The sequence below is a fragment of the Salmo salar genome, chromosome 03 (assembly GCF_965601325.2).
Source record: "Salmo salar chromosome 03, fSalSal1, whole genome shotgun sequence".
Taxonomy (NCBI): domain Eukaryota; kingdom Metazoa; phylum Chordata; class Actinopteri; order Salmoniformes; family Salmonidae; genus Salmo; species Salmo salar.
Genome location: NC_138293.1, coordinates 44,712,501 through 44,739,561, shown reverse-complemented (window position 1 = coordinate 44,739,561; position 27,061 = coordinate 44,712,501). Strand labels below are relative to the sequence as shown.

The 27,061-nt window shown below is 43.6% G+C and overlaps 2 protein-coding genes across 7 annotated transcripts in view; both read left to right on the top strand.

Moving 5' to 3' along the window:
• Positions 1 to 13,285, top strand: part of LOC106600493 (cell adhesion molecule 3) — a 58,444-nt gene extending 45,159 nt beyond the window's left edge. The window contains exons 8-12 of one of the 5 annotated variants that reach the window (XM_014191880.3): positions 2,830 to 3,002; positions 3,360 to 3,899; positions 4,572 to 4,592; positions 7,874 to 7,999; positions 8,680 to 13,285. In XM_014191880.3, coding sequence (XP_014047355.1) covers positions 2,830 to 3,002; positions 3,360 to 3,899; positions 4,572 to 4,592; positions 7,874 to 7,999; positions 8,680 to 8,798 — 979 coding nt within the window. In that variant the 3' untranslated portion in view covers positions 8,799 to 13,285. The other 4 variants (XM_014191881.3, XM_014191882.3, XM_014191883.3 and 1 more) reach the window with 4 other exon arrangements.
• Positions 13,286 to 18,402: 5,117 nt separating this feature from the next.
• The window catches only part of LOC106600495 (kin of IRRE-like protein 1), a 137,568-nt gene continuing 128,909 nt past the window's right edge, over positions 18,403 to 27,061 (top strand). For both annotated transcript variants that reach the window (XM_014191886.3, XM_014191884.3), the window contains exon 1: positions 18,403 to 18,819. In XM_014191886.3, the coding sequence (XP_014047361.1) occupies positions 18,774 to 18,819 (46 nt within the window). In that variant the 5' untranslated portion in view covers positions 18,403 to 18,773. The remainder of the gene's footprint in view (positions 18,820 to 27,061) is intronic.

Genomic DNA, 27,061 nt, shown 5'->3' with positions numbered 1-27,061 from the left:
AAATGGCAACCCACTTCCTATATAATCCCTATGGCCCTGGTCAAAAGTAGTGCACTATGTAGGGAATAGGGTGGCATTTCGGATGCACTCAGAGTACTTCGTATAGTCTGTCTGAATAGACAGCCGGCGTGTGAGTGACAGGGGAACAGATAGAGAGAGGGGAGAAGGGCTCAGCACATGCATATCCTTAAGAGGCCGCACAACATCAGAATATCTAACAGGCCGGCATGGAGGGCAGGGAGAGTGTTTATTGTTAACTGTAAATTTGTGATTGTTTATTTCACTTGCTTTGGCAATGTATGTTCCCCATGCCAATATATCCCCTTCGAATTGAAGAGAGAGAAAGAGAGAGAGAGAGAGAGAGAGAGAGAGAGAGAGAACATGCACAGCTCCTTGGGCTGAAGGACTAATGACCAGTCAGATACAGGCTGGGTCTTAGCTGTCAATCAAACACAATCACCATGGCAACATATTTGCTGCTCTAAATCTGACCCACCGTTTCTCGCAGACAAACTGACGCTGATTAAATTTCACATTTAACAGCATAATACAATCAGAAAATGTTTTATTACAGCGATACGGCTTGTTTCTGAGAATGTCTTGACTTGATGAACAAGAGCTATTTCAAGACGCTTTAATCAAATAAAATGGAATGTTCCCCCTCTACTGGAGGACTATCGCATTCCATTACATAACATTCCGGTCCATTCCTATCTACATCAAGGCAAAGGGTGGCTACTTTGAAGAATCTCAAATATAAAATATACTTTGATTTGTTTAACACTTTTTTGGTTACTACATGATTCCATATGTGCTATTTTATAGTTTTGATGTCTTCACTATTATTCTACGATGTAGAAAATAGTAAAAATAAAGAAAAACCCTTGAATGAGTAGGTGGGTCCAAACTTGTGACGGGTACTGTATTTGATCAGCAGACCCTGCTTGCAATTGCATACCATTTCCCTATTAGTAGTCAGTTATAAACCTCAGTCCATTCTGTAACACAGTTATGCCCAGATGATAGCATTACATGCTGGAGCCTTAGTACATTATTGCACACTTGGCACTCAATCCATATACACACATGAAACATAACCATACACACTATTCACTCTATGTAATGAACAAGGTCAAACAGTGCCCAAGGGAAAGTGTTCATACCCCTTGACTTATTCCACATTTCTTTGTGTTACAACCTGATTTTTTTTCTCACCCATCTACACAAAGTGAAAACGTGTTTTAGAAATGAAATACAGAACAATCTAATTTACATAAGTATTCGCACCCCTGAGTCAATACATGTTAGAATCACCTTTGGCAACGATTACAGCTGTGGGTCTTTCTGGATAAGTCTCTAAGAGTACAATATTGTACAATATGTGCACATTATTCTTTAAAAAAAATGTCAAGCTCTGTCATGTTAGTTGTTGATCATTGCTAGACAGGTATTTTCAAGCTTGGCACACCTGTATTTGTGGAGTTTCTCCCATTCTTCTCTGCAGATCCTCTCAAGCTCTGTCAGGTTGGATGGGTAGCGTTGTTGCACAGCTATTTTCAGGTCTCTCCGGAGATGTTAGATCGGGTTCAAGTCCAGGCTCTGGCTGGGCCATTCAAGGACATCCAGAGACTTGTCCCGAAGCCACTCCTGCATTGTCTTGACTGTGTGCTTAGGGTCATTGTCATGTTGGAAGGTGAACCTTTGCCCCAGTCTGAGGTCCTGAGCACTCTGGAGCAGGTTTTTATTAAGGATCTCTCTGTACTTTTACTAGGAGTGGCTTCTGTCTGGCCACTCTACCATAAAGGCCTGATTGGTGGAGTGCTGCAGAGATGGTTGTGCTTCTGGAAGGTTCTCCCATCTCTACAGAGGAACTCTGTAGCTCTGTCAGAGTGGCCATTGGGTTCTTGGGTCACCTCCCTGACCAAGGCCCTTCAATCAAATTGATTTATAAAGCCTTTTTTACATCAGCAGATGTCACAAAGTGCTATACATAAACCCAACCTAAAACAGCAAGCAATGCAGATGAAGAAGCACGGTGGCTAGGAAAAACTCCCTAGAAAGGCAGGAACCTAGGAAGAAACCTAGAGAGGAACCAGGCTCTGAGGGCTGGCCAGTCCTCTTCTGGCTGTGCCAGGTGGAGGTTATAAGAGTACATGGCCATTTAAGGCTAGATTGTTCTTCAAGATGTTCATAGATGACCAGCAGGGTCTCCCCCGATAGATGACCAGCAGGGTCTCCCCCGATAGATGACCAGCAGTGTCTCCCCCGATAGATGACCAGCAGGGTCATTTGTACATTTGAATGTCGCACTAGTGGGACCTACCGTATAAGGACATTTATTTTGTCTGGTGCTTTAGCGTTTGAGCGAGAGAGAAAGAGCTCATTTGAATTTCCTGCTGCGCAATAAAATTCTCAGCAACATCAGAGTGATCAAATTACGATACCACATCTGTAAGTATTAGTGAAAGATGAACTCTAAAGATATTCATATGCCCCTAAAATGGATTAATCACATCAACAAATTCAGTTATACAATACTCATATTACATAATTGGTTCTTGTATCACACTAGTTCTGATTGGTAAACAGTCTGTTCTACTGCATGTACTGTATGTTGCCGACTGTCCATTTTTTATATTCTAATCTCTTTTCTCTTTGTCCACTCGTTCTGTCTGTCTGTCTGTCTGTCTGTCTGTCTGTCTGTCTGTCTGTCTGTCTGTCTGTCTGTCTGTCTGTCTGTCTGTCTGTCTGTCTGTCTGTCTGTCTGTCTGTCTGTCTGCTGCTGTCTGTCTCTGTCTCTGTCTCTCTCTCTCTCTCTCTCTCTCTCAGGCCTATCTCGTATGTGTGGCAGAAGAAGGATGGAGAGCTCCCTCCGCTGGCCAAGGTGGATGGTAGTGTCCTGCGCTTTGAGATGCTCAACAAATCAGACAACGGCATGTACCTTTGTCAGGCCGACAATGGCATCGGGAAGGTGCAGGGACAGTACACACTGTTGGTGCAAGGTACTGACCGTAGAAAGAGAGGAGGAGAGAGAGAAAATGGGAGAGCTAGATGGTGATGGTAGAGAAGCAGCTTGTCCAGGGCATAATGTTTATTTTTCTTCTTTCTTCATAATTTTTATTTATTTATGTTGTTGTGTGGTTTCTACTTCCACTTTTACTTTCACGTTTCTTTTCTGATTTTATTTACATTTCTTTTCTGTTTATTTCTCTTTATCCACCACACCATCCACCTCGCGCTTCACTCCTTCGCTTTTTTGCTAAACATCCATCCTGTACACCGTGCCAATGTCTCGCCTTTCTTTTTCTCTCTCTACTCCTCCTCTCCATATTTCCTTCATGTCTTCTCCTTTATCCAAGACCTGACAGATGATTCAAACGACCTCTTCCCTACCTCTTTCTATCTACCCTCCTCTTCTCCGACTTCTGACTCCCCCCCTCCTTCTCTTTCTCATGATTCTTTCTCTCAATCCCCATCTCTTATGCCAACAATGTCTGGCTCCGGGTCTGGGTTGTCTGCCTCCACATCCCTACCTGCCACTTCTCCTCCTGCTATCTTCTCCTTCTCTATCCCTTACCCATCTGACCTTACTATCACCCCTTCCCCTTATTCCTCCTCTTCATCCCCCTCTACCTCTTCTCCCTCTCCTTCTCACTCTCCCTCTCCTCCTCCTGCCAATGTTCCATCTACCTCTCTTTCCAACTCTCTCTTCCCTGATCTTCCACTGTCTCACGAACCCCTTCCCCCCTCCTCCTCTGACTCCTCCTACCCCTCTTCTTCTTCCTCCTCTTCTTCCCCTCCTCCTACCAGCGTTACTCTCTCTGTCGCTCCCCCCTCCTTCGTCTCCCTCACTCCCTCCTCAGTTCCCATACAGCTGAATGGAGTTTACAGTTTCACAGGTAAATTATCTCAGTTACACACTCGGACAGTATGTATACACACACACACACACACACACACACACACACACACACACACACACACACACACACACACACACACACACACACACACACACACACACACACACACACACACACACACACACACACACACACACACACACAGGAATGAACAGTTGTACCATCACGAACAAACATTCACAGACTCTCAGAGATCCTAATAGTATCCTAATTGCACTGTGGGTAAACATGACAGGCAGTTCGTAGAGTCTACATAAACATAGACCAGGTAGACTTTACTGAGGAAGGTGTAGACATTGCATGTGACCAGGACTTCTCATCATAGGGGATTTGGGTGTAGGGTGACGTTGCCCCTTGACACTGGTCTTGGGTCAGTTTCGTATTTACCCTACTAAGGTTAGGATTGGGGAGGGAAAGCTGATCCAAGATCTGTACCTAGGGGAAACTTTACCCCGGAGGGGCATTTCATTTTCAACCACAATCACCTCACCCCTCCACTGTTTTCATATTTTAAGTTTTTTATTTTTCTCCTGTTTTTGTCTTCCTTCATTCTGACCCCTTACATGTCGCACTCGTCTGTCCATCCATCCATCCATCCATCCATCCATCCATCCATCCATCCATCCATCAATCCATCCTCTTGAGGAGATGGTCCAGACAACATTGCAGGTATATTTTTTCACAGTCACCTGTCTCTCTGTCTCTGTCTGTCTCAATCTGTCTGTCTGTCTGTCTGTCTGTCCATTTGCCTCTGCCTGAAATAAAGAAAGTAGTAGTGTGGGGACAGTGTGAACTGAACTCTCTAATAAATGCTTTCATACTTCTTCCCCCACATACAGGGCATTCTTAAAGTATTCAAAGCCCTTGTCTTTTTCCACATTTTGTTACGTTACAGCCTTATTCTAAAATTGATTATATCATTTTCCCCTCATCAATCTACACACAATACCCCATAATGACAAGTGAAAAGAGGTTTTAAGAAATGTTTTCAAATGTATTCAAAATAAAATAACTGAAATACCTTATTTACATATGTATTCAGACCCTTTGCTATGATGCTCAAAATTGAGCTCAGGTGCATCCTGTTTCCATTGATCATCCTTGAGATCCTATATCATCCTTCTACAACTTGATTGGAGTCCACCTGTGGTAAATTCAATTGATTGGACATGATTTGGAAAGGCACACGCCTGTCTATATAAGGCCCCACAGTTGACAGTGTATGTCAGAGCAAAAACCCAGCCATGAGGTGGAAGGAATTGTCTGTAGAGCTCCAAGACAGGATTGTGTCGAGGCACAGATCTGGGGAAGGGTACCAAAAAAATGTCTGCAGCATTGAAGGTCCCCAAGAACACAGTGGCCTCCATCATTCTTTAATGGAAGAAGTTTGGACCCACCAAGACTCTTTCTAGAGCTGGCCGCCCTGCCAAACTGAGCAATCGGGGGAGAAGGGCCTTGGTCAGGGAGGTGACCAAGAACCCGATGGTCACTCTGACAGAGCTCCAGAGTTTCTCTGTGGAGATGGGAGAACCTTCCAGAAGGACAACCATCTCAGCAACACTCCACCAATCAGGTCTTTATGGTAGAGTGGCCAGACGGAAGCCACTCCTCAGTAAAAGGCACATGACAGCCCGCTTGGAGTTTGCCAAAAAGCACCTAAAGGACTCTCAGACCATGAGAAACAAGATTCTCTTTGGCCTGAATGCCAAGCGTCACGTCTGGAGGAAACCTGGCACCATCCCTATAGTGAAGCATGGTGGTGGCAGCACCGTGCTGTCGGGATGTTTTTTAACGGCAGGGACTGGGAGACTAGTCAGGATCAAGGGAAAGATGAACAGCAAAAAGTCAGAGAGATCCTTGATGAAAACCTGCTCCAGAGCGCTCAGGACCTCAGACTGGGGTGAAGGTTCACCTTCCAATAGGACAACGACCCTAAGCACACAACCAAGTCAATGCAGGAGTGGCTTGGGGACAAGTCTCTGAATGTCCTTGAGTGGCCCAGCCAGAGCCCTGACTTGAACCCGATCGAAGATCTCTGGAGAGACCTGAAAATAGCTGTTGCAGCGACGCTCCCTATCCAACCTGACAGAGCTTGAGAGGCTCTGCAGAGAAGAATGGGAGAAACTCCCCAAATACGGGTGTGCCAAGCTTGTAGCGTCATACCCAAGAAGACTCGAAGCTGTAATTGTGTTTTAACAAAGTACTGAGTGAAGGGTCTAAATAGTTATGTAAGTGTGATATTTCAACTTTTAATTTTGGGAAAAAAAATTGAAACAAATATGCTTTTTCATTATGGGGTATTGTGTATAGAATGATGAGGGGAAGAAATATGTAATCAATTTTAGAACAAGGCTGCAACGTAACAAAATGTGTAAAAAGTGAAGGGGTCTGAATACTTTCCGAATGCACTTTTCATATTGTTTTCTTTCTCTGACCTGCTCTCCCTCTCTCTCTCTCTCTCACACACACACACACACACACACACACACACACACACACACACACACACACACACACACACACACACACACACACACACACACACACACACACACACACACACACACACACACACACACACACACACACACACCCTCTATAGTACCCCATACATACATAAAAATGTACCTTTAAGTGGTCTGAGTTAGTAACACTGTGTGTGTAATATGCAAGGGTCAGGCTCAGAGGTTGCTGTTTTGTCTCATGGTTCCTCTATGCGTTCCAAATGGCACCCTATTTCTTATATATGTGCACAACTTGTGACCAGAGGTCTATGGGTTTCCCTATGGGCCCTTGTCAAAAGTAGTGCATTATGTAGGAAAAAGGGTGCCATTTGGGCCACTACCCCTGTCTCATTTCCCTGGTGGTGCTGACAGCAGGATTTATGTGCTAATTCACAATACTGCCTCCTCAGCAAGGACTGTCTCTCTCTTTCACCTCCTCCTTGGCCTCCCCCCTGCCGTGCTTCTCTCTCTTCTCTCTGATGGACGCTACCAGTCAGGGGCCTCTCTCTATCCTCCTCTCCTCCCCTGTGTTTGGCTCTTGGTTGGCTATGATTGCGTCCCAAATGTCATCCTATTGCCTGTGTAGTGCACTACTTTGGACCAAAGCCCATAAAGATCACCATAGGGCTCTGGAGCTAGGAACAGCATTTCGCTACATTAGCAATAACATCTGCTAAACATGTGTATAAAATTGGATTTGATTCAGTCAAAAGTAGTGCACTAAATAGGGAATAGGATGACATTTGTGACACGGACGGTTGGCTGTGTCCCTCTATCTCTCGCCCTTGGTTTATTATCAAGGCATTGTGTGGTGGTGCCACTCACTTTACTACAATCCTCTGTATTTTCCTCTTGTATCTCAGTCTCTCTGTACGTTATGTTTTATTGCCTTTGGTCTCACAGTTCTGTAGCTACATCTGGGTGACTATCTGTCAACGTGACAGTGGGTTTGATAGAGGTTTTGAACCAATGCCATGCAAAGTTAAAGAGGTGTTTCGTGAGCTACCAAATGCAATTAATATCATATTTTTTTGTGGAAGAGAGAGTGGTGTAGTTTGATGATCAGCCTCTAACATACGCTAAGTACGCCACCAGGTAGATTATGGTTACGTCACAAATGGCACCGAATTCCCTATATACGGTAGTGGGCCCTGGTCAAAAGTAGTGCACTATATTGAGAATAAGGTGCCACTTAAGACGCTACCTACATTATACATCATTCACACAATGGATGCATAAAAGAATGTGCTTTATACTTTTAATGACTTTTTTATGTTCCATTCGGTTTAATGCATCTGGTGTATTCATGCATCTTTAATTTTGCATGGTTTTCTCAGCCGTTTCTTTGGGGGTCTAGATTAGTTTGTAATGTTTCAGTTTTTAGACTAACACCGTCTCTTTCCCTCTCTCTCTCTCTCTCTCTCTCTCTCTCTCTCTCTCTCTCAGACCCCACTGCCATGTCTACCTCTTCAGGAGTGGACCATGCTGTGATTGGAGGAGTGGTGGCGGTCATCGTCTTCATCCTGCTCTGTCTGCTCATCGTCTTGGGCAGATACCTCATCAGACACAAAGGTGACCCTTGACCCCATAACATATACCCCCATTCAAGAGGAGGCTCTTGGGAGGAGCTATAGGAGGACCGGCTCATTGTAATGGCTGGAATGGAATCAATGCAACAGTATCCTCCAATAGCTCCGACCACCAGCCTCCACTGCCCCACTCATAATCACTTCTCATTCCCCTCCAAGACCACTGCTTTTCTAATTCAAGTGTAGACATTGTAGTTATTTAACCATTTCTCCATCGTTCAATTTTCTCTCCACTGCTACTCTAGCCTGGGTACCAGTCTGTTTGTGCTAACACTCTGCTGCTTACCACTCCTTGTCATGGCAAACATGTTTGACATGTATGTTTGGTATATGAGACAGAGTACAAGGAGTGTAATGTAAGCGGAAAACGGGTCTGTATTTCAGGCTACTGCTACTCTATTTCCATTGATTCCAAATCCAGTGTTATCGTTAGAGATCCTATATGTAATTCTGTGGTTGTTATCACTCCACTCCAAGCCCATTGTGATAAGCTACATCTCTCCACTCTTACATTACTTGTTCTTTAACCTCTGACACTGCGGTCTGTCTGTGTCTGTATCCTCAGGGACATATCTTACCCATGGCGCACCCACAAACACACACGCACGCACACCCGCAGGCACGCGCACACACCTCTGACCCACAGTCTGTCTGTGTCCACAGGGACATATCTTACCCATGAGGCCAAGGGCTCCGATGATGCTCCCGACGCCGACACGGCTATCATCAACGCCGAGGGCGGCCATTCCGGAGCGGAGGACAAGAAAGAGTACTTCATCTAGGGAGGGGTCGGGAGGGGGGAGAGGAACGCCTCCATTTGTCTTCACAAGCTTCAGTTCTTCACAGCAGCCAGAGGGGGAGGAGTAGGGGACAGACAGACAGGGAAATGGTGAAATGGAAGGAAATATGGAAGGAAATATAAGATTCAGAAGTACTGAGACTGACAGGAAAAACAGAAAAGCTTCACCTGGTAGACCTGCATTGAAAACAGTGCAATTATTTGCACTTCTATACATGACTTCCTCATGTCCACTGACACACACACACACACACACACACGACGCGTTACGTGTCACTGACACACTGTTACGAGACACACATCCTATTCATGCTCACATGAACATACAAACAGACACATGTACATGTAACAGGATCATAGTAATGCAAAGTAATGTTCGATTTCTTGATTTAAGAGGAAAAACACATTTTTTATACATGCATATACAGTACATATACATGTTTCATTAACATTCAACTGTCAGTGACACAAATGCAAAATTGTACTCCACATATTATTGCAAAAATGTCATTCACATTCCAGCATGTTATGCTGAAATACAGTTTCAGAACCCCAAACACTGTCCCCCACCCATTTATCCATACCACTCCTCCCACTCATCTGTCTTTCATTTTCTCTATTTTGTTCTCTCTATTCTATCACTCCCCACATAGACTACTACAGACCAGGACAGACTCTATATGACATTCTTCTGTTCAGAAATCTGTCTAAAATCAATCAGCAACAACTGCTGTACATAACCTCTCTCTCTTTCCCGTCTTTCTCTGTCACACACACACAAACAAACAAACAGACAAACAGACAAATACAGACCCCTATTCCCTACATAGTGCACTACTTTTGACCAGGGTCCATTGTAACATGAAGGCAACAGAATCAAAACACATGACAATACAATGCAACAGGGGTTCTCAAAGTATGAATATTACTAACAACAACAGACTCATTTTGGCCAAGGGATCTGTGGAATAAGTTTAGAGGGTGTAATACAGTACAATGTAATATTATGGACCACCCAAATGTATATATTTTTTTTACATAAATGCACTGTAATTTAAGCTGTAAAACTGCTAAGTTCTCTCTGCCTCATGTCAACATTTGTAGAATTGCAGGATATTACGTTTAAAGCTGCAACAACAAAAGATCTCTCTGCCCCATGATGAAATGTGTAGAATTGCAAGAAATTAGCTTGAAAACTTCGATGTTTTCTCTCCGATGCCAAGAGGCGGGCCTTTAAAATGTTGCTTTCCAGGGCCTGAAAAATTGTTTGGTCCAGTCATGCACTGCCGAAGTAAAAGTCATCGTATGCTATATTTCTCTAACTCGAGTTGTGTTCTGATTATGAATTTGCTATCACAAAAGGGGTCCCCGGATACAATACGATACAATACAACCCCTACACAGTACCACACAACACACCCCATGCAAAAACAGCATCCCTGGACGGTCACAGTGCGGGATTCCAATATAAATATATAAATATATATATATATATAATTATATAGCATTCTTTTTACTCAGAAAACAAAAAAAACGTTTGGTGTGCTGTAAATACACTATAATTACCTCTCTCTCTTTCTCGCCCCTCCTCTCTCTCTTTATCTCCTCCTCCTCCTGCCCTACATCTCCCTCCGTCTGTTACTAACTGCCGTACAGTATATAATCTAAAGCCTGCCTGTTTTTACTAATGCTGAGTAAAAAATATCAATATCTCGGAAAATGTGTGTTGCAATGAAAACCTAAAAGTACTACAAATATTTGTATGAATTCTGTTTGGATCCTTCTGTTTTGATTGTTTTGTTCTGGTGTTTACTTACTGTCAGTGTTAACAGTTTTCAGTGTCTGTTGGTCAGTCCAGGAGTTCATATTGTTATGATTTAATTATGATTAGTGATTATCACTATCTATTTTCTTTATTTTGGTTGTTATCCCTGAGGGATACTGTAGTAGCTCTAATGAATATAATTATACCACATCACTTCTATCCTGCTGCTGCATTCTGGAATGCTCTCTCTGGCCAACCACCAGCCAGTAAACGCATGCTGTAATGACATCACTTAATGTAAGAGGCTAATACAGTCACTGCACCTTTTAAAATGACATCATTCCCTGCAATCTAATAAAAGAGGCCAGCCAGGCTTGCAGGCAGCAGTTAACCAGGGTACAGTTCAGTGGGCAGGGCACTCTCTCTGCTTCAGGCATGCATACTGACACTGAACTTCATCTCTCTCTCTCTCTCTCTCTCTCTCTTTCTCTATCCACTCTCTTTGTCCCCTATCTCTCTCTCTCTCTCTCTGCCCCCCCTCTCTCTCGGCCCCCCTCTCTCTGTCCCTTTTACCTCTCTCTATAATTATCTGCCCCCCCTCTCTGTATCTCTCTGACCATCCTTCCATCTCTTTGACCTTTCTCTTAATTTTCTTTATCAGTCTCCCACACACACTCAGAAAATACATTTAAATAACTTCATAGCTAGCTAGAGCATTACTAGATTTGCTCGTTCAGTGAGCTATTGTCCGATGCGACTGGCCAGCGCGCTAGCCTGACGTCTGGACTGGACACCAGGGGTCCGTTCTGTTGCTGTTGTTATAGAATTGTTAATTCAGTCTGTGATAGTTTTGTACACCTAGGGAATGATCAGGGATTGCTTCTATCTCATCCCCCATTGCCATTTTGCCACCGGGCTGTTGTGAATGGGAATAGCCATAGAGATAATATCTATACCATGGCCACTTCTGTGACTGCATGGCAGCAAAATTGAGCCCTCTATCCAGCTCTATGCGATCTCTTTGGGAATAGGTAATCTAGTGAGTCTGTTGTCGTAATAAGCTATGGTATACAGCCTCTCTGGGGAGAGAAAGAGATGTCTGCAGACGAAATGGGAGTGTGGTGTCAGTCACTCACAATGTGTTTATTTGGCTCGCTCACTTTTTTAAGAGAGGGGTTTCCATTTGGTGAGTTGCAAGTAATCCCAATCTTACGTAACCTTTGACCTTTCAACTGATGACGAGTTGGAACCAGGAATCTCTGTCTACTCCACAGAAACTAAGGCCTACTTACTGTATGTTTTCGAACTGGACCTGTATTTGCTCATATCTATCGTCCTGTCCTAGCTGTATAAGTTATGTGATCGCATGAAATGGCTGCATGAGAAAAGAAGGTGGAACATACTATAGCTTTGACCAAACATGAGAACATGAAAACCGTTGTTGACAAGCACCTATATGCGATGACCAACCGACTGATGGAGGTGTTTGATGGCTTGTCCATAGAATTAGAATCATCCTAGCCATATGGGCTTTCCCTACTCCCCAGTCTGCAGACATCTATTATATTCTAGAACGCTCCACGCTTTAGAACGCATTGCATGTGTGCAGTTACAGCTTTCTGCCACCAGGTGTCAGTGACGAGCAGCTGTTTTTCTTGCTTTGGACCACACTGTCTTACCCCTATCATCTGTCCACCTTTCTGCTCTCTTTTCTGTACCATTGTTGGGGGAATGCTTTTTCTCCACTGCTCTCTCTCTCTCTTCTTATTTTGTAGTATGTTATCTTAAAGAATAGATTTAAAAATGATGTTTATTTTTCAAAGAAAGGTGTGCATACTTTTAAATGTATTACTTTCAATTCAATTGATAATCTTTTTTTTTCTTTTTTTATAAATAGATGTTCAATATTTGAAGGTTAGAGGGTAGTTTGACGTATCTTATTGTTTCGACAGTCCACCATTTTTATATAATTTCATGTATATAGTGTTGCCTTTACTGGTTATTTTTACAAGCACACTGATACACACTCTCACACACATGTGCATGAGGTACATGTAGTCTGTGACTACAGTGTGTTTGTGTGTGTGTGTGTGTGTGTGTGTGTGTGTGTGTGTGTGTGTGTGTGTGGGTGTGTGTGTGTGTGTGTGTGTGTGTGTGTGTGTGTGTGTGTTGTTTGTTTGTGTGTGTGTGTGTGTGTGTGTGTGTGTGGATGAGTGTGTGGTGTGTATAATGATTGACCCAAACAGACTCTGGAGACACTGGATGTGTCCCAAATGGCACCCTATTCCCTATGTACTGCACTACTTTTGACCAGGCCTCATAGCCCTTCCCAATGGGCTCTGATCAAAAGTAGTGCACTATATAGAAAATAGGGTGCCATTTGAGGACGTAGACACTATCTGTGTTATTTTCCACAAAATATTATTTTAATGACGAGTCTACTTTGTTAGCGTTCTTTTTGGATGATAAGTCTTCCTTTTGAATAACTATCCATATCACATGGGAATAGTGCTGTCATGGATGTTACCTAATTTGTACTATTGCTAATGATGTCATCAAGGCGGGACTGCACTATGGTGATGATGTCATAATGCTGAGTTCTGTCTCCGTTGGCTGTTCTGATCTGTTCATACAGTATTAGCTTTTTTGTTACTATACCGATTCAGTTGTTGACTTCCAATAAACATGCATTTGGGTTAACTTCATTTTGTCATTATAATTACTATCTATCCTCTTATCACACTTTTTGTGTAACCAATGGCTGTGTCTGTCAGTCACAATCATTTTGCATTCAAATTGTATGGAAGCTCGTAGAATCCTCACAATTGATGTTGCATTATGTACATGTTGTGTCCCAAATGACACCCTATTCCCTATATAGTGCACTACTTTTGACCAGAGCCTATTGGGCTCTCTCCAAAATTAGTACACTCACTATAAGGTGTCATTTGGGACAGGTCCATCTGTCTCCTTTGCTTCACAATGGATATTCACCTGAACAACTATTTATAGACCGATTTCCTGTGACGAATGGTACTGCAGAGGATGACCGACAAACAGGGCTTACCTAACTACACATTCCAATGTATTGTATTTATGGGCTGCTCAACTACATGCCAATGTCTTATATGGATGATTTTACCTACACGGGCGGAAGTTAGCCCAGCGGTTAAGAGTGTTGGGCCAGTAAATGAAAGGTTGTTGGTTTCAATCCCTGAGTCAACAATTATGTATTTTTTTTATACACTACCGTTCAAGAGTTTGGGGTCACTTAGAAATGTCCTCGTTTTGAAAGAAAAGCACATTTTTTGTCCATTAAAATAACATCAAATTGATCAGAAATACAGTGTAGACATTGTTAATGTTGTAAATGACTATTGTAGCTGGAAACGGCTGATTTTTTATGGAATATCTACATAGGCGTACAGAGGCCCATTATCAGGAACCATCACTCCTGTGTTCCAATGGCACGTTGTGTTAGCTAATCTAAGTTTATTATTTTAAAAGGCTAATTGATCATTAGAAAACCCTTTTACAATTATGTTAGCACAGCTGAAAACTGTTGTTCTGATTAAAGAAGCAATAAAACTGGCCTTCTTCAGACTAGTTGAGTATCTGGAGCATCAGCATTTGTGGGTTCGATTACAGGGTCAAAATGGCTAGAAACAAAGACCTTTCTTCTGAAACTCGTCAGTCTATTCTTGTTCTCAGAAATGAAGGCTATTCCATGCGAAGAAGTTGCCAAGAAACGAAAGATCTGGTACAACGCTGTGTACTTCTCCCTTCACAGAGCAGCGCAAACTGGTTCTAACCAGAATAAAAAGAACATCTGCTAAATGATGTAAACATGCAATTGTATGTATGGGTCTACCTACCTATACATGCCTTTGTATGAATAGGCCATAGAAATAGATAGAGGACTCATCTTTATATCTGTGCTGTTATAGCGTCTGTGACAGCATGGCCAGCGCCATTGAGGATACAACCCGCAATAATCCCCACCCAGTTGACTACTTTAAAATTGTGGAAGGACTCCATGGCTCTTCCCATGCTAAAATGGCCTTTTGGCCACTAGAGGCTTGTATCATTCTCTATGGTATGGGCCTACATATAGTACATATGCCAATTAATTGTACCTATGGCATGTAGGAAAGAAACCAACAGAGGGCAGTATTGTTTATTAAAGCACCCACCCAGTGATTCATGCTCCCTTTACCATTCTATCTTTCTCTCTCTGTCCCTCCGTCTCTCTCTATCTGTATCCCTTCGTCTGTCCCTTTCTGCCTGTTTGGGGGAGCATCTGAAGTACTACCTGAAAGTACATAGTCAATGTAGCCAAGTCCTGAAAAAAAACATGTGCCACAATTCTTTAGTCCTCATAAAGTATCTTATTCAAAGTTCTTTATGATCAGGAGAAATATTACATGTGTGAGTGAGTGACTTTATACCTATAATTACATCACTGGGGCCAAGCTTCCTGCCATCCAGGACCTCTATACCAGGCGGTGTCAGAAGAAGGCCCAAGAAATTGTCAAAGACTCCAGCCACCCTAGTCATAGGCTGTTCTCTCTGTTACCGCACGGCAAGCGATACCAGAGCGCCATGTCTAGGTCCAAAAGGCTTCTAAACAGCTTCTACCACCAAGCCATAAGACTCCTGAACATCTAATCAAATGGCTACCCAGACTACTTGCATTGCCCCTCCCCCCTCTTTTACGCTGCTGCTACTCTCTGTTATTATCGATGCATAAGCCACTTTAATAACTCTACCCACACGTATATATTACCTCAATTACCTCGACTAACCAGTGCCACCGCACATTTACTCTGTACCGGTACCCCATGTATATAGCCTCGCTATTGTTATTTTACTGCTGCTCTTTAATTATTTGTTACTTTATTTCTTATTTTGTAGGTATTTTTCTTAAAACTGCATTGTTGGTCAAGGGCTTGTGAGTAAGCATTTCACTGTAAGGTCTACACCTGTTGTATTCGGCGCATGTGACAAATACAACTTGATTTGAAAATACATACAGTGTTCATAGGGCTATTGACAGAGTAGACTAAAACCTATATGGGGTATATCGTGAAAAGCACATAGGCCTACCCATCTCCAATGGAGATTTTAGCATATAAATCTTGGTTGGGAAAACTCCCCCCAAAAAATATTTGATGCATGCCAGCAAAGCCACTACACTACACAACACTAAACAATACATTAATTGCACTATAACGGTGACAAACGGTGCCTACAAACTGTTAGGTCCTACATAAAGCTGTCCCAACAGCAGAGCATTCTTTTCAGCACCACCAGCTTCCTTACCACCGCTACACCTGGTTATCAACAGAGTCTTCTCTGGCAGCGAAACAGTGCATTCAGGCTCATTTACTGCCTTTTTAAAAAACATAGCTGACTTTGGCTGACTTTCTTAAACAAATGTGGTTTCTACTGACAATTGAGATGTACAAACTATGGCATAAGGGGACGACGAGCGGATAAGAGGCAATCCGTAATTTCGATTAAGATATTAATGAGATATTAATGAGCAAGCTAGGATGGAAGTATAACTATTTGTTCAGCACTTTTGAAATGTACAGCGACAGAATTCAAAACATGGGCCGTTCTTAAAGTATTCTCCCTGTAGACCAAGTCAGAACCGTAGGATAAAGAAAGGGGGCATATAACAGACAATGAAAGCTCTTACAATATTCAATGATTACATTTCTCTAAAACAGGCTATATGCTACATGTGCACCACCAAGTCAGAACAGTGGGGGAAAGGGACCACATTATTAGGGTGAGGCATATGGGCTACTAACAGCTTACTACATAACATACACCTAGTATTACTTTCTTAGCTATAGTATATACATCTCCCTGGCACATTACATCATTTATGCAGCAGCATACAAGACATTTTTGGACTCACCTTGTTGCGCTTTGCTTACTTGAACAGGAAGGTGGTGCGGCTGTCCTTCTCGTGGGCACATTTTGTCATCAAACTTTGTCATCAAAGTCTGGCATTCTCTGGATTTATTGTGCTTTCAAGACAACTGGGAATTAGTAAAAAACAAGGTTGAATCATGACGTCAGTGATCTTCAGATTGGAGCTCTAGAACGAGGCCAGAGGATGACCGTTCAAAATGTATTTTCCGAGTCAGAGCTCATTTTTTTTCAGAGTTGCCAGTTGTCTTGAACTCACAGAAGTCTGAGATTTCCAAGTTCTGAGTTTCCAGTTGTTTTGAACGCGGCAGAAGCAGTGGCGGTCTTAGCATGTACATCTTGGTGGGGCAAAAATATATCTATATGTTTTATGCATGCCAGCAAAGCCACTACACAACACAACACAATACTAAACAATACATTCATTGCACTATACCGGTTACAAACAGTGCCCAAAAACTGTTAGGGCATACATAAAGCTGTCCCAACAGCAGAGCTTCCATTTCAGCACCATGGAGTGAATCCTTACCACTGCTACACCTGGCTATCAGCGGAGCCTTCTCTGGCAGCGAAACAGTTCATTCAGTTGTATCGAATGTGGCAGAAGTCATGCTGGATTGACAGCATGGCCAATGTATTCAACCTTTTCTAGCCCATTGTGTTGAATGTTTATCATTTTAAGCTTGGAAAAGAGACCCTTAAACTCAGACTTAGACCACACACCCACTCCACTGAATAGCAGGCCAGTGATTGCTTTGCAACACTTGTAGTTTACCACTGATTCCTTCCAAACCACTCATTGTTGAATTTGCGATTTCCAACTTCTTGTTTAATGTTTATGTCCAATGGCCGATGAGCACCGATACGTTTTATCTATAATTTCTCTTCATTATGACAAGGCTTGAAAAGGATTTTGCCATGATGATGACTGCTTGTCTAGCTTGCTAGCTAAGATTTTGAAAGTATGATGTTGACATGATCAGTCCAATCAAAGCCACGGTAGATATAACGTGATTTGACATCATTTTATCTGTGGCCAATGACCTTGAGTCTTATTGGATGGGCACTTCTAATGTAAATCTATGGCAGCACCCAAGGGGCTTGAATTTTGGAGTTCTCCCTGTAGATTTCCTGGTGACGTAGTGTCCCCATGCGTGACAGAACACTGAACCAATCACGGTGCAACTAGAGAACATTACCAACCCCTACATTGTGTATTTTCCGCTGGCTGCCCCACCATCACAGAAAGCACTGAGCTAGGCTGAAACCTGCATTTTAGAGCAGTTTGCAAACAATGTAAAAAGAAAAAACAACATTGAGCTAAAAAGCAGCATACAAACATGGTCTCTTTTTTTCTTTCTTGAGTAAGCTCAAGAAAGCAAAAAAGAGACCATGTTTGTATGCTGCTTTATTAGCTCAATGTTGTTTTTTCTCATTACATTGTTTGCAAACTGATATGTGAAACGTATTAATACCAAAATAACATGCAAAACAGGCAACAGCAAACAACAACAACAATATATATATATAGCTAAAAAAAATATATATATGTATAACTCAAAAAAATATATATATATATTTATAAATATATAGCTAAAAAAAAAAAAAAAATATATATATATATATATATATATATTTTTTTTTTGCTAAACAGTAGGGGCTCAAAACAGGTAGGACTCTGCCCCACCTGCCCTGAATGATGGGTAGCCACTGCACGTATCACTGATGACAAACAGACAATAATAATAAACTGGTTGAAGGGCACCTGGCAATAATGGACAGTCGTGAAAGAGGATAACTGAGTCTGATGACCAGGCTACAATGTGCAATTCCCCAAGTCAACTCTTACAAAAGCGCTATTCCCCGCTCGCAGAGTAAAAACACGGTGATTTTTGGAGTAGGGGGTACGATCTCTGTTGATTCTGTGTAAAGAGGTAGCACGAAGAAAAACCAAGAGGAATTCGCTCTTAATGAATGAAAATACGGATCGGCGCTGTACACGCAGCCAGAGTAAAGTGGCTGACATCGAAGGGAAGAAAATAAGAAATAAGTGGGGATAGCACAAAACAAGGAAAAGCCAAGTGGGCACGCGAACCGGAGACGAAGCAAAACCCCTGCAACTGACGATCAACGGATTACAACATTATTCCCGTTGTTGGCGAGTAAACTATTTTCTAGAGGGAATTGATGGTGTCTTTACAGAGCAGAACAGACTTTGCCGAGGTGATTTTGAATGCACTCGGCTGAATCATGCTGAGGTTGTGGATAATAACTTTGACTATCAGTTTTAACAAAGGTGAGCAACTGAAGCCCGCTGGTCAACTGCTTGCATTTTTACGTATTCTGTTTCTATGCAATGGAAGCAGAAGGAAAATAGAATACGTAAAAAAATAACTTTTACTATCTTCTCATCCGTCTTTCCATAGCCTACCTCTTTGGCCACTGAATACTGTGTGTCTTTCACATTCCATGTTTTAGCCGTTTTGCATTTTATCCTGTCCTTTGTAGCTCAGTTGTTAGAGAGAGCATGGCGCTTGTAAAGCCAGGGTAGTGGTGGGTTTGATTCCTGGGATCACTCATATGTAAAATGAATGCACGCATAACTGTAAGTCGCTTTTGGTAAAAGCGTCTGCTAAATTGCATGTATAATATTATACTGGAATAGCTTTATTTGACAGTAGTTCAGGATGGGAACGGAGGCATTATTTGTGGTCTCCCTGAAAACATGGTATGAGAAACGGAGAAATCAAAATAGTGACATTCGGTTCATATATCCACAATTACGAGTTCAAGCAGCCTTTACCAGGCGCACAGAGAGTGAGAGAGATCCGCTGAACTGTATGTAGGCTATTGGTTTGATCTGACCATTGTATTGCATTAATCAACATGATTCACACAACTAAATGTATATGGCCCAACAATATGCTTTAGCCCTATATCACGGGAGAACTGTAAAACGCACATATTACTAGGCTACTCAATGCACATGGTGTGCCAGAGAGAGATTGATTGAACCAATAGCGTGCAATTGCAACCCGCAATTCGGGGCGTTCCTGCATGTCGGCATTCGTGCACCTGCAGGAACGCCCCCCTCGAGCATCCCATTGGTTCCTTCATGAACACCCATGTGTGACTCTTTTCAATCTGGGTCAAAAAATAAGGGCGAAATTATATTATATTTCTTACTGGTATGGGACAACCTTAGTGCCCCATGCATTTATTTATACTACAAAAATTACAGGGTAGCTTACTCTGCTGACACTGACAAACATATCAATAAAAATATATTGTCTGATCCATATAATTGGCCTACGAGAAGGGGAGACAAATACAATTAAGTGAAGAATTTTGATAAATAAAAAAAATCTGTATTTTGGTTATTTAACTAGGCAAGTCAGTTAAGAACAATTTCTTATTTACAATGACAGCCTACACCGGCAAAACCTGGACGACGCTGGGCCAGTTGTGCCCTGCCCTATGGGACTTCCAATCACGGCCGTGTGTGATACAGCCTGGATTCGAACCAGGGTGTCTGTAGTGATGCCTCTGGCACTGAGATGCAGTGCCTTAGACCACTGCAGCACTCTGGATCCTTTTCATTGTCATCTCTTTACAGCAATAGCCATTTGATTTCCAAACAGTTTTTCCGCAACTGTGTTTTAAATATTGCGATACGCCTGGCTGGGTCTCTCTGCTTTTCAGTGACAATCACAACTCAACAATCATCTATTTGGTATTTTCAACACGCACTGCCCAAATTGCGGGCCCTTCCGACTGTAGGCTATGCGATTTGAAAACGGTTGTTTTTTGGGACGCTAATAATCCTCTGTGGTCAAATCATGCTTTTTGGTGTAGTAGCCTATTTTGAATGATTTTATTTCTTTCTGTATAGACAGGAGTAAGGTAATTAGGCTATATAATTTGGCCAATTTAATAACATTTACTTTAGAGAAAGCTTAGCTTCCCCTAGCCTTATGGACACGCCGCCTAATGTGACATAAACACAACCAGTCATGATGTTTTCACCTGATTGTCAAACAATCACTTAACAAAGTCGCCCCTGTAGGCTACCCACATACATTCGTTCATTCACAAAATAATTTCAGCATCCAAACCCCAACAGTTCACTATGCATCCCCAATTTGATGAATGGAAAGAGACATCTGTTACAAAACACCTACGTGTATTGCAATGATATTCTGTGATTGTGATTAGGCTTACACTTGTAGCCTGAGTTGATGCATCCACTTTTGTCAACGCCCGCCTCGGTCTCGGCCACTCATCTCCGCCTTGTCTGCGAGCTCTCGGCCACTGATCTCCGCCTTGTCTGCGAGCTCTCGGCCACTGATCTCCGCCTTGTCTGCGAGCTCTCGGCCACTGATCTCCGCCTTGTCTGCGAGCTCTCGGCCACTCATTTCCGCCTTGTCTGCGAGCTCTCGGCCACTGATCTCCGCCTTGTCTGCGAGCTCTCGGCCACTCATTTCCGCCTTGTCTGCGAGCTCTCGGCCACCCTCAAACCACAATGCAATTTGGAGCGTATCCCACCCGGTTTCCAGGTAATTCACTATTTGTTCATGCGGCTGACATGCAGTAACGTTATATAGTGGTGTAATAGCCTATAGTTTTTTGGGCATGTTGTATTAATTGTGATAGGCTCACGTTTTACTGACACGGTGCACCTCCTATTTACCGCCTTACTTTCACCCCTGGTCAAACACCTGCCCTCACCGTTGTTAACAGAACTGTGGGAAACAGGCGGGGGGGCGAAGGACACTCTCTACCGCTCACACCCACCTCCCACTAGCACAGCAGGCGGGAGGCTGGGGTGACACTGAGTGCTAGCTAACTACTTAGCGACACCGTGGGCTAGCAGTGCTAGCTTGCTAGGTAGCTAGCTAGCACACACAACACCGTGTGCTAGGTAGCTAGCTAGCTAGCACACGGTGTTGCCCCCGCCTCCTGTGTACCGGAGAAAACCGTGCATGACAGACGGAGGTGAAGGACACTGTATATCGGTAGTCCCCACCTCCTGCTAGCGCAGCAGACTAGAGGCTAGGGCAACACTGTGTACTAGCTACCTTGATAGTTAGCGACACTGTGTGCTAGCTATCTTGGTGTCTCCCTCGTCTCCTGCCTGCTGTGTACCGGAGTCCTCCTTAGGACTAGCTGGCTAAGCTAAACACCTGCCCTCGCCGTCGATAACAGAACTGCGGGAAAACAGTGCCCAAATGTGGGGTTTCGGCGGGTGGCATCCAACATTATTGTGCATTAATGCCACATAGGTACTGAAGCGCCCCCGCCTCCCGCCTGTCCTAATAAAAAATTGACCAATAGAAGTATAAAAGAGTTCCTGCAGATGCAGGAAAGCTCACATGCAGGAACGCACCGAATTGTGGGCCACAATTGCACCCTTCTTGAATGAACATGTGCAATTAGAACTGAAAAACTCCAGCCCGATTAGAATGTAACATGAGTCACCAGATCTCTCTGTGTTTGGCATGGACATGTAGCCTATAGTGTGCGTAGCCTATAGTCATGTCTCTCCCTTTCAGCATGTAGTCTCTCAAGACATGGTTTGCCTCTGGCAATGTAACAGTGTTGCTAATAGGCCAATGTTGCTCCAAGGTCGGGGATATCCGAGAATACTCAGCATGCAGGTAGTCTCGCCTGCACTTGCCTAGAGACAGATGACAAGCAAATTAATGAAGTATTTTACCTTTAGGTGAAAATACATTTCTCAACAAGGATTACTGAATGATATGCCTCATATGTTGCCACGGCACTGCCTTTGATCGATTATCCCTGTCCACCGTGTCCAGCACCGTTTCTGTAGCTATGAAAATGTCAATCGAAACTTCATGGCGCTCGATAGCAGCTCCAAAGACTGCTTTGATTAATTTTGGCGTTAGGCTCGGTTCTGTGAGCGGGATGGCCATTCATTCTCCCCTGTCTGTGTAGTTGGATCTGCTAAGCACCGGTTGTTCAGTAGAGCTCCCTCTGGTGCGCGTGCAGCATACCTACCTAGTCTGCACCTGAGAGTACACCACTCGCCGGTCCTGTGCCGTATTGATGCAAATACCAAATATCGTGCAACACATCTATTACATCAGCCATTCATACAGCTTTATTCAGTTATGATTACACTATCAATAGCCTACCCATAACAAACAAAATGGCAAAGGCATGTAATACTAACAAATTAGTCTGCAATGTTTACAGTCCTATGCCACTACTATTCATTGTTGATATCAGTCAGTCAGTCAACACTCCTTCCTTACTGACTGTAATAGTGTGTGAAGTGATGTCTTATTGGTTGTTGTTTGGAGTTGTGTGTGTGTGTGTCGGTTGGTTTCAAATGGCTGTATTTATAGGCATTGTGTGGTAGTGTGCATCCCCTACATAGTGTATTACTTTTGAATAGGGGCTATATAGGTAAAAAAATATATATATTATTTTCATGTTTTTTAAAACCAGTTTATACACTAGATACCATAAATTGGTGATTTTTAACCTCTATGGGCTAGGTGGGACGCTTGCGTCCCACCATATGTAACAGCCACTGGCAGCCTGTGGCGCGATTTTCAAAACGTTAAAAATCCTATTACTTCAATTTCTCAAACATATGACTATTTTACAGCTATTTAAAGACAAGACTCTCGTTAATCTAACCACACTGTCCGATTTCAAAAAGGCTTTACAACGAAAGCAAAACATTAGATTATGTCAGCAGAGTACCAAGCCAGAAATAATCAGACACCCATTTTTCAAGCCAGCATATAATGTCACCAAAACCCAGAAGACAGCTAAATGCAGCACTCACCTTTGATGATCTTCATCAGATGACAACCCTAGGACATTATGTTATACAATACATGCATGTTTTGTTCAATCAAGTTCATATTTATATCAAAAACCAGCTTTTTACATTAGCATGTGACGTTCAGAACTAGCATACCCCCCGCAAACTTCCTGGGAATTCGCTAACATTTTACTAAATTACTCACGATAAACGTTCACAAAAAGCATAACAATTATTTTAAGAATTATAGATACAGACCTCCTCTATGCACTCGATATGTCCGATTTTAAAATAGCTTTTTGGTGAAAGCACATTTTGCAATATTCTAAGTACATAGCCCAGGCATCACGGGCTCGCTATTTAGACACCCGGCAAGTTTAGCACTCACCATAATCATATTTACTATTATAAAAGTTTGATTACCTTTTGTTGTCTTCGTCAGAATGCACACCCAGGACTGCTACTTCAATAACAAATGTTGGTTTGGTCCAAAATAATCCATCGTTATATCCGAATAGCGGCGTTTTGTTCGTGCGTTCCAGACACTATCCGAAATAGTAAAGAAGTGTCGCGCGCATGGCGCAATTCGTGACAATAAAATTCTAAATATTCCATTACCGTACTTCGAAGCATGTCAACCGCTGTTTAAAATCAATTTTTACGACATTTTTCTCGTAGAAAAGCGATAATATTCCGACAGGGAATCTCCTTTTCGGCAAACAGAGGAAAAAATCCCAAAGGCGGGGGCGGTCGGGGTCACGCGCATAAGCCCAGTGTCCCTTGATCGGCCACTTGAGAAAGGCGATAATGTGTTTCAGCCTGGGGCTGGGATGACGACATTCTGTTTTTTCCCGGGCTCTGAGCGCCTATGGACGACGTGGGAAGTGTCACGTTAGAGCAGAGATCCTTAGTAAATGATAGAGATGGAAAAGAAGTTCAAGAAATGGTCAGACAGGCCACTTCCTGTAAAGGAATCTCTCAGGTTTTGACCTGCCATTTGAGTTCTGTTATACTCACAGACACCATTCAAACAGTTTTAGAAAATTTAGGGTGTTTTCTATCCATATGTAATAAGTATATGCATATTCTAGTTACTGGGTAGGAGTGGTAACCAGATTAAATCGGGTATGTTTTTTATCCAGCCGTGTCAATACTGCCCCCTAGCCCTAACAGGTTAATTAAGTTAGGTCACTCAAGTGAACTAGTGTTAGCCAAGTCTTTACCTTGTCAAACAGGGAATATCTAAGTAGTGACCCAAAAGAGTAAATACTACAAAACAATATTAAACCCCCTTCTCCTCTCTCTCTTTCTCCCCATCCCTGTCTCTTCCTCTCTCTCTCTCTTTCTCCCCATCTCTTCCTCTCTCTCTCTCTTTCTCCCCATCCCTGTCTCTTCCTCTCGCTCTCTCTCTCTCTCTCTCTCTCTCTCTTTCTCCCCATCCCTGTCTCTTTCTCTCTCTCTCTTTCTCCCCATCCCTGTCTCTTTCTCTCTCTCTCTTTCTCCCCATCCCTGTCTCTTTCTCTCTCTCTCTCTTTCTCCCCATCCCTGTCTCTTCCTCTCTTTCTCTCTCTCTCTTTCTCCCCATCCCTGACTCTTCCTCTCTCTCTCTCTCTCTTTCTCCCCATCCCTGACTCTTCCTCTCTCTCTCTCTCTCTCTTTCTCCCCATCCCTGACTCTTCCTCTCTCTCTCTTTCTCCCCATCCCTGTCTCTTCCTCTCTCTCTCTTTTCCCCATCCCTGTCTCTTCCTCTCTCTCTCTCTTTCTCCCCATCCCTGACTCTTCCTCTCTCTCTCTCTCTCTTTCTCCCCATCCCTGACTCTTCCTCTCTCTCTCTCTCTCTCTCTCTCTCTCTCTCTCTCTTTCTCCCCATCCCTGACTCTTCCTCTCTCTCTCTCTCTCTTTCTCCCCATCCCTGACTCTTCCTCTCTCTCTCTTTCTCCCCATCCCTGACTCTTCCTCTCTCTCTCTCTTTCTCCCCATCCCTGACTCTTCCTCTCTCTCTCTCTCTCTCCCATCCCTCTCTCTCTCTCTCTCTCTCTTTCTCCCCATCCCTGACTCTTCCTCTCTCTCTCTTTTCCCATCCCTGTCTCTTTCTCTCTCTCTCTCTCTCTCTCTCTCTCTCTCTCTCTCTCTCTCTTTCCCCCATCCCTGACTCTTCCTCTCTCTCTCTCTCTCTCTCTTTCTCCCATCCCTGACTCTTCCTCTCTCTTTCTTTCTCCCCATCCCTGACTCTTCTCTCTCTCTTTTTTGCCAGTCCCTGTCTCTTCCTCCCTCTCTCTCTCTCTCTCTCTCTCTCTCTCTCTCTTTCTCCCCATCCCTGACTCTTCCTCTCTCTCTTTCTCCCCATCCCTGTCTCTTCCTCTCTCTCTCTCTCTTCTCCCCATCCCTGACTCTTCCTCTCTCTCTCTCTTTCTCCCCATCCCTGTCTCTTCCTCTCTCTCTCTCTTTCTCCCCATCTCTTCCTCTCTCTCTCTTTCTCCCCATCCCTGTCTCTTCCTCTCTCTCTCTCTCTTCCTCCCCATCCCTGACTCTTCCTCTCTCTCTCTCTTTCTCCCCATCCCTGTCTCTTCCTCTCTCTCTCTCTTTCTCCCCATCCTGACTCTTCCTCTCTCTCTCTTTCTCCCCATCCCTGACTCTTCCTCTCTCTCTTTCTCCCCATCCCTGACTCTTCCTCTCTCTCTCTTTCTCCCCATCCCTGACTCTTCCTCCCTCTCTCTCTCTCTCTTTCTCCCCATCCCTGACACTTCCTCTCTCTCTCTTTTCCCATCCTGTCTCTTTCTCTCTCTCTCTCTCTTTCTCCCGATCCTGTCTCTTCCTCTCTCTCTCTCTCTTTCTCCCCATCCCTGACTCTTCCTCTCTCTTTCTTTTCCCCCATCCTTGACTCTTCCTCTCTCTCTCTTTTTGCCAGTCCCTGTCTCTTCCTGCCTCTCTCTCTCTCTCTCTCTCTCTCTCTCTTTCTCCCCATCCCTGACTCTTCCTCTCTCTCTCGTTCTCCCCATCCCTGTCTCTTCCTCTCTCTCTCTCTTCTCCCCGATCCCTGACTCTTTCTCTCTCTCTCTCTCTCGCTCTCTTTCTCCCCATCCCTGACTCTTCCTCTCTCTCTCTCTCTCTCTTTCTCCCTCCCATCCCTGTCTCTTCCTCTCTCTCTCTCTCTCTCTCTCTCAGGCTCTGTCTCTCTCTCTCTCTCTCTCTCTCTCTCTCTCTCTTTCTCTCCCATCCCTGACTCTTCCTCTCTCTCTCTTTCTCCCCATCCCTGTCTCTTCCTCTCTCTCTCTCTCTTTCTCCCCATCCCTGTCTCTTTCTCTCTCTCTCTCTTTCTCCCCATCCCTGTCTCTTCCTCTCTTTCTCTCTCTCTCTTTCTCCCCATCCCTGACTCTTCCTCTCTCTCTCTCTTTCTCCCATCCCTGTCTCTTCCTCTCTCTCTCTCTTTCTCCCCATCCCTGACTCTTCCTCTCTCTCTCTCTCTCTTTCTCCCCATCCCTGTCTCTTCCTCTCTCTCTCTCTCTCTCTCTCTCTCTCTCTCTCTCTTTCTCCCCATCCCTGACTCTTCCTCTCTCTCTCTCTTTCTCCCCATCCCTGACTCTTCCTCTCTCTCTCTTTCTCCCCATCTCTGACTCTTCCTCTCTCTCTCTTTCTCCTTATCGCTGACTCTTCCTCTCTCTCTTTCTCCCCATCCCTGACTCTTCCTCTCTCTCTTTTTTCCCATCCCTGACTCTTCCTCCCTCTCTCTCTCTCTCTT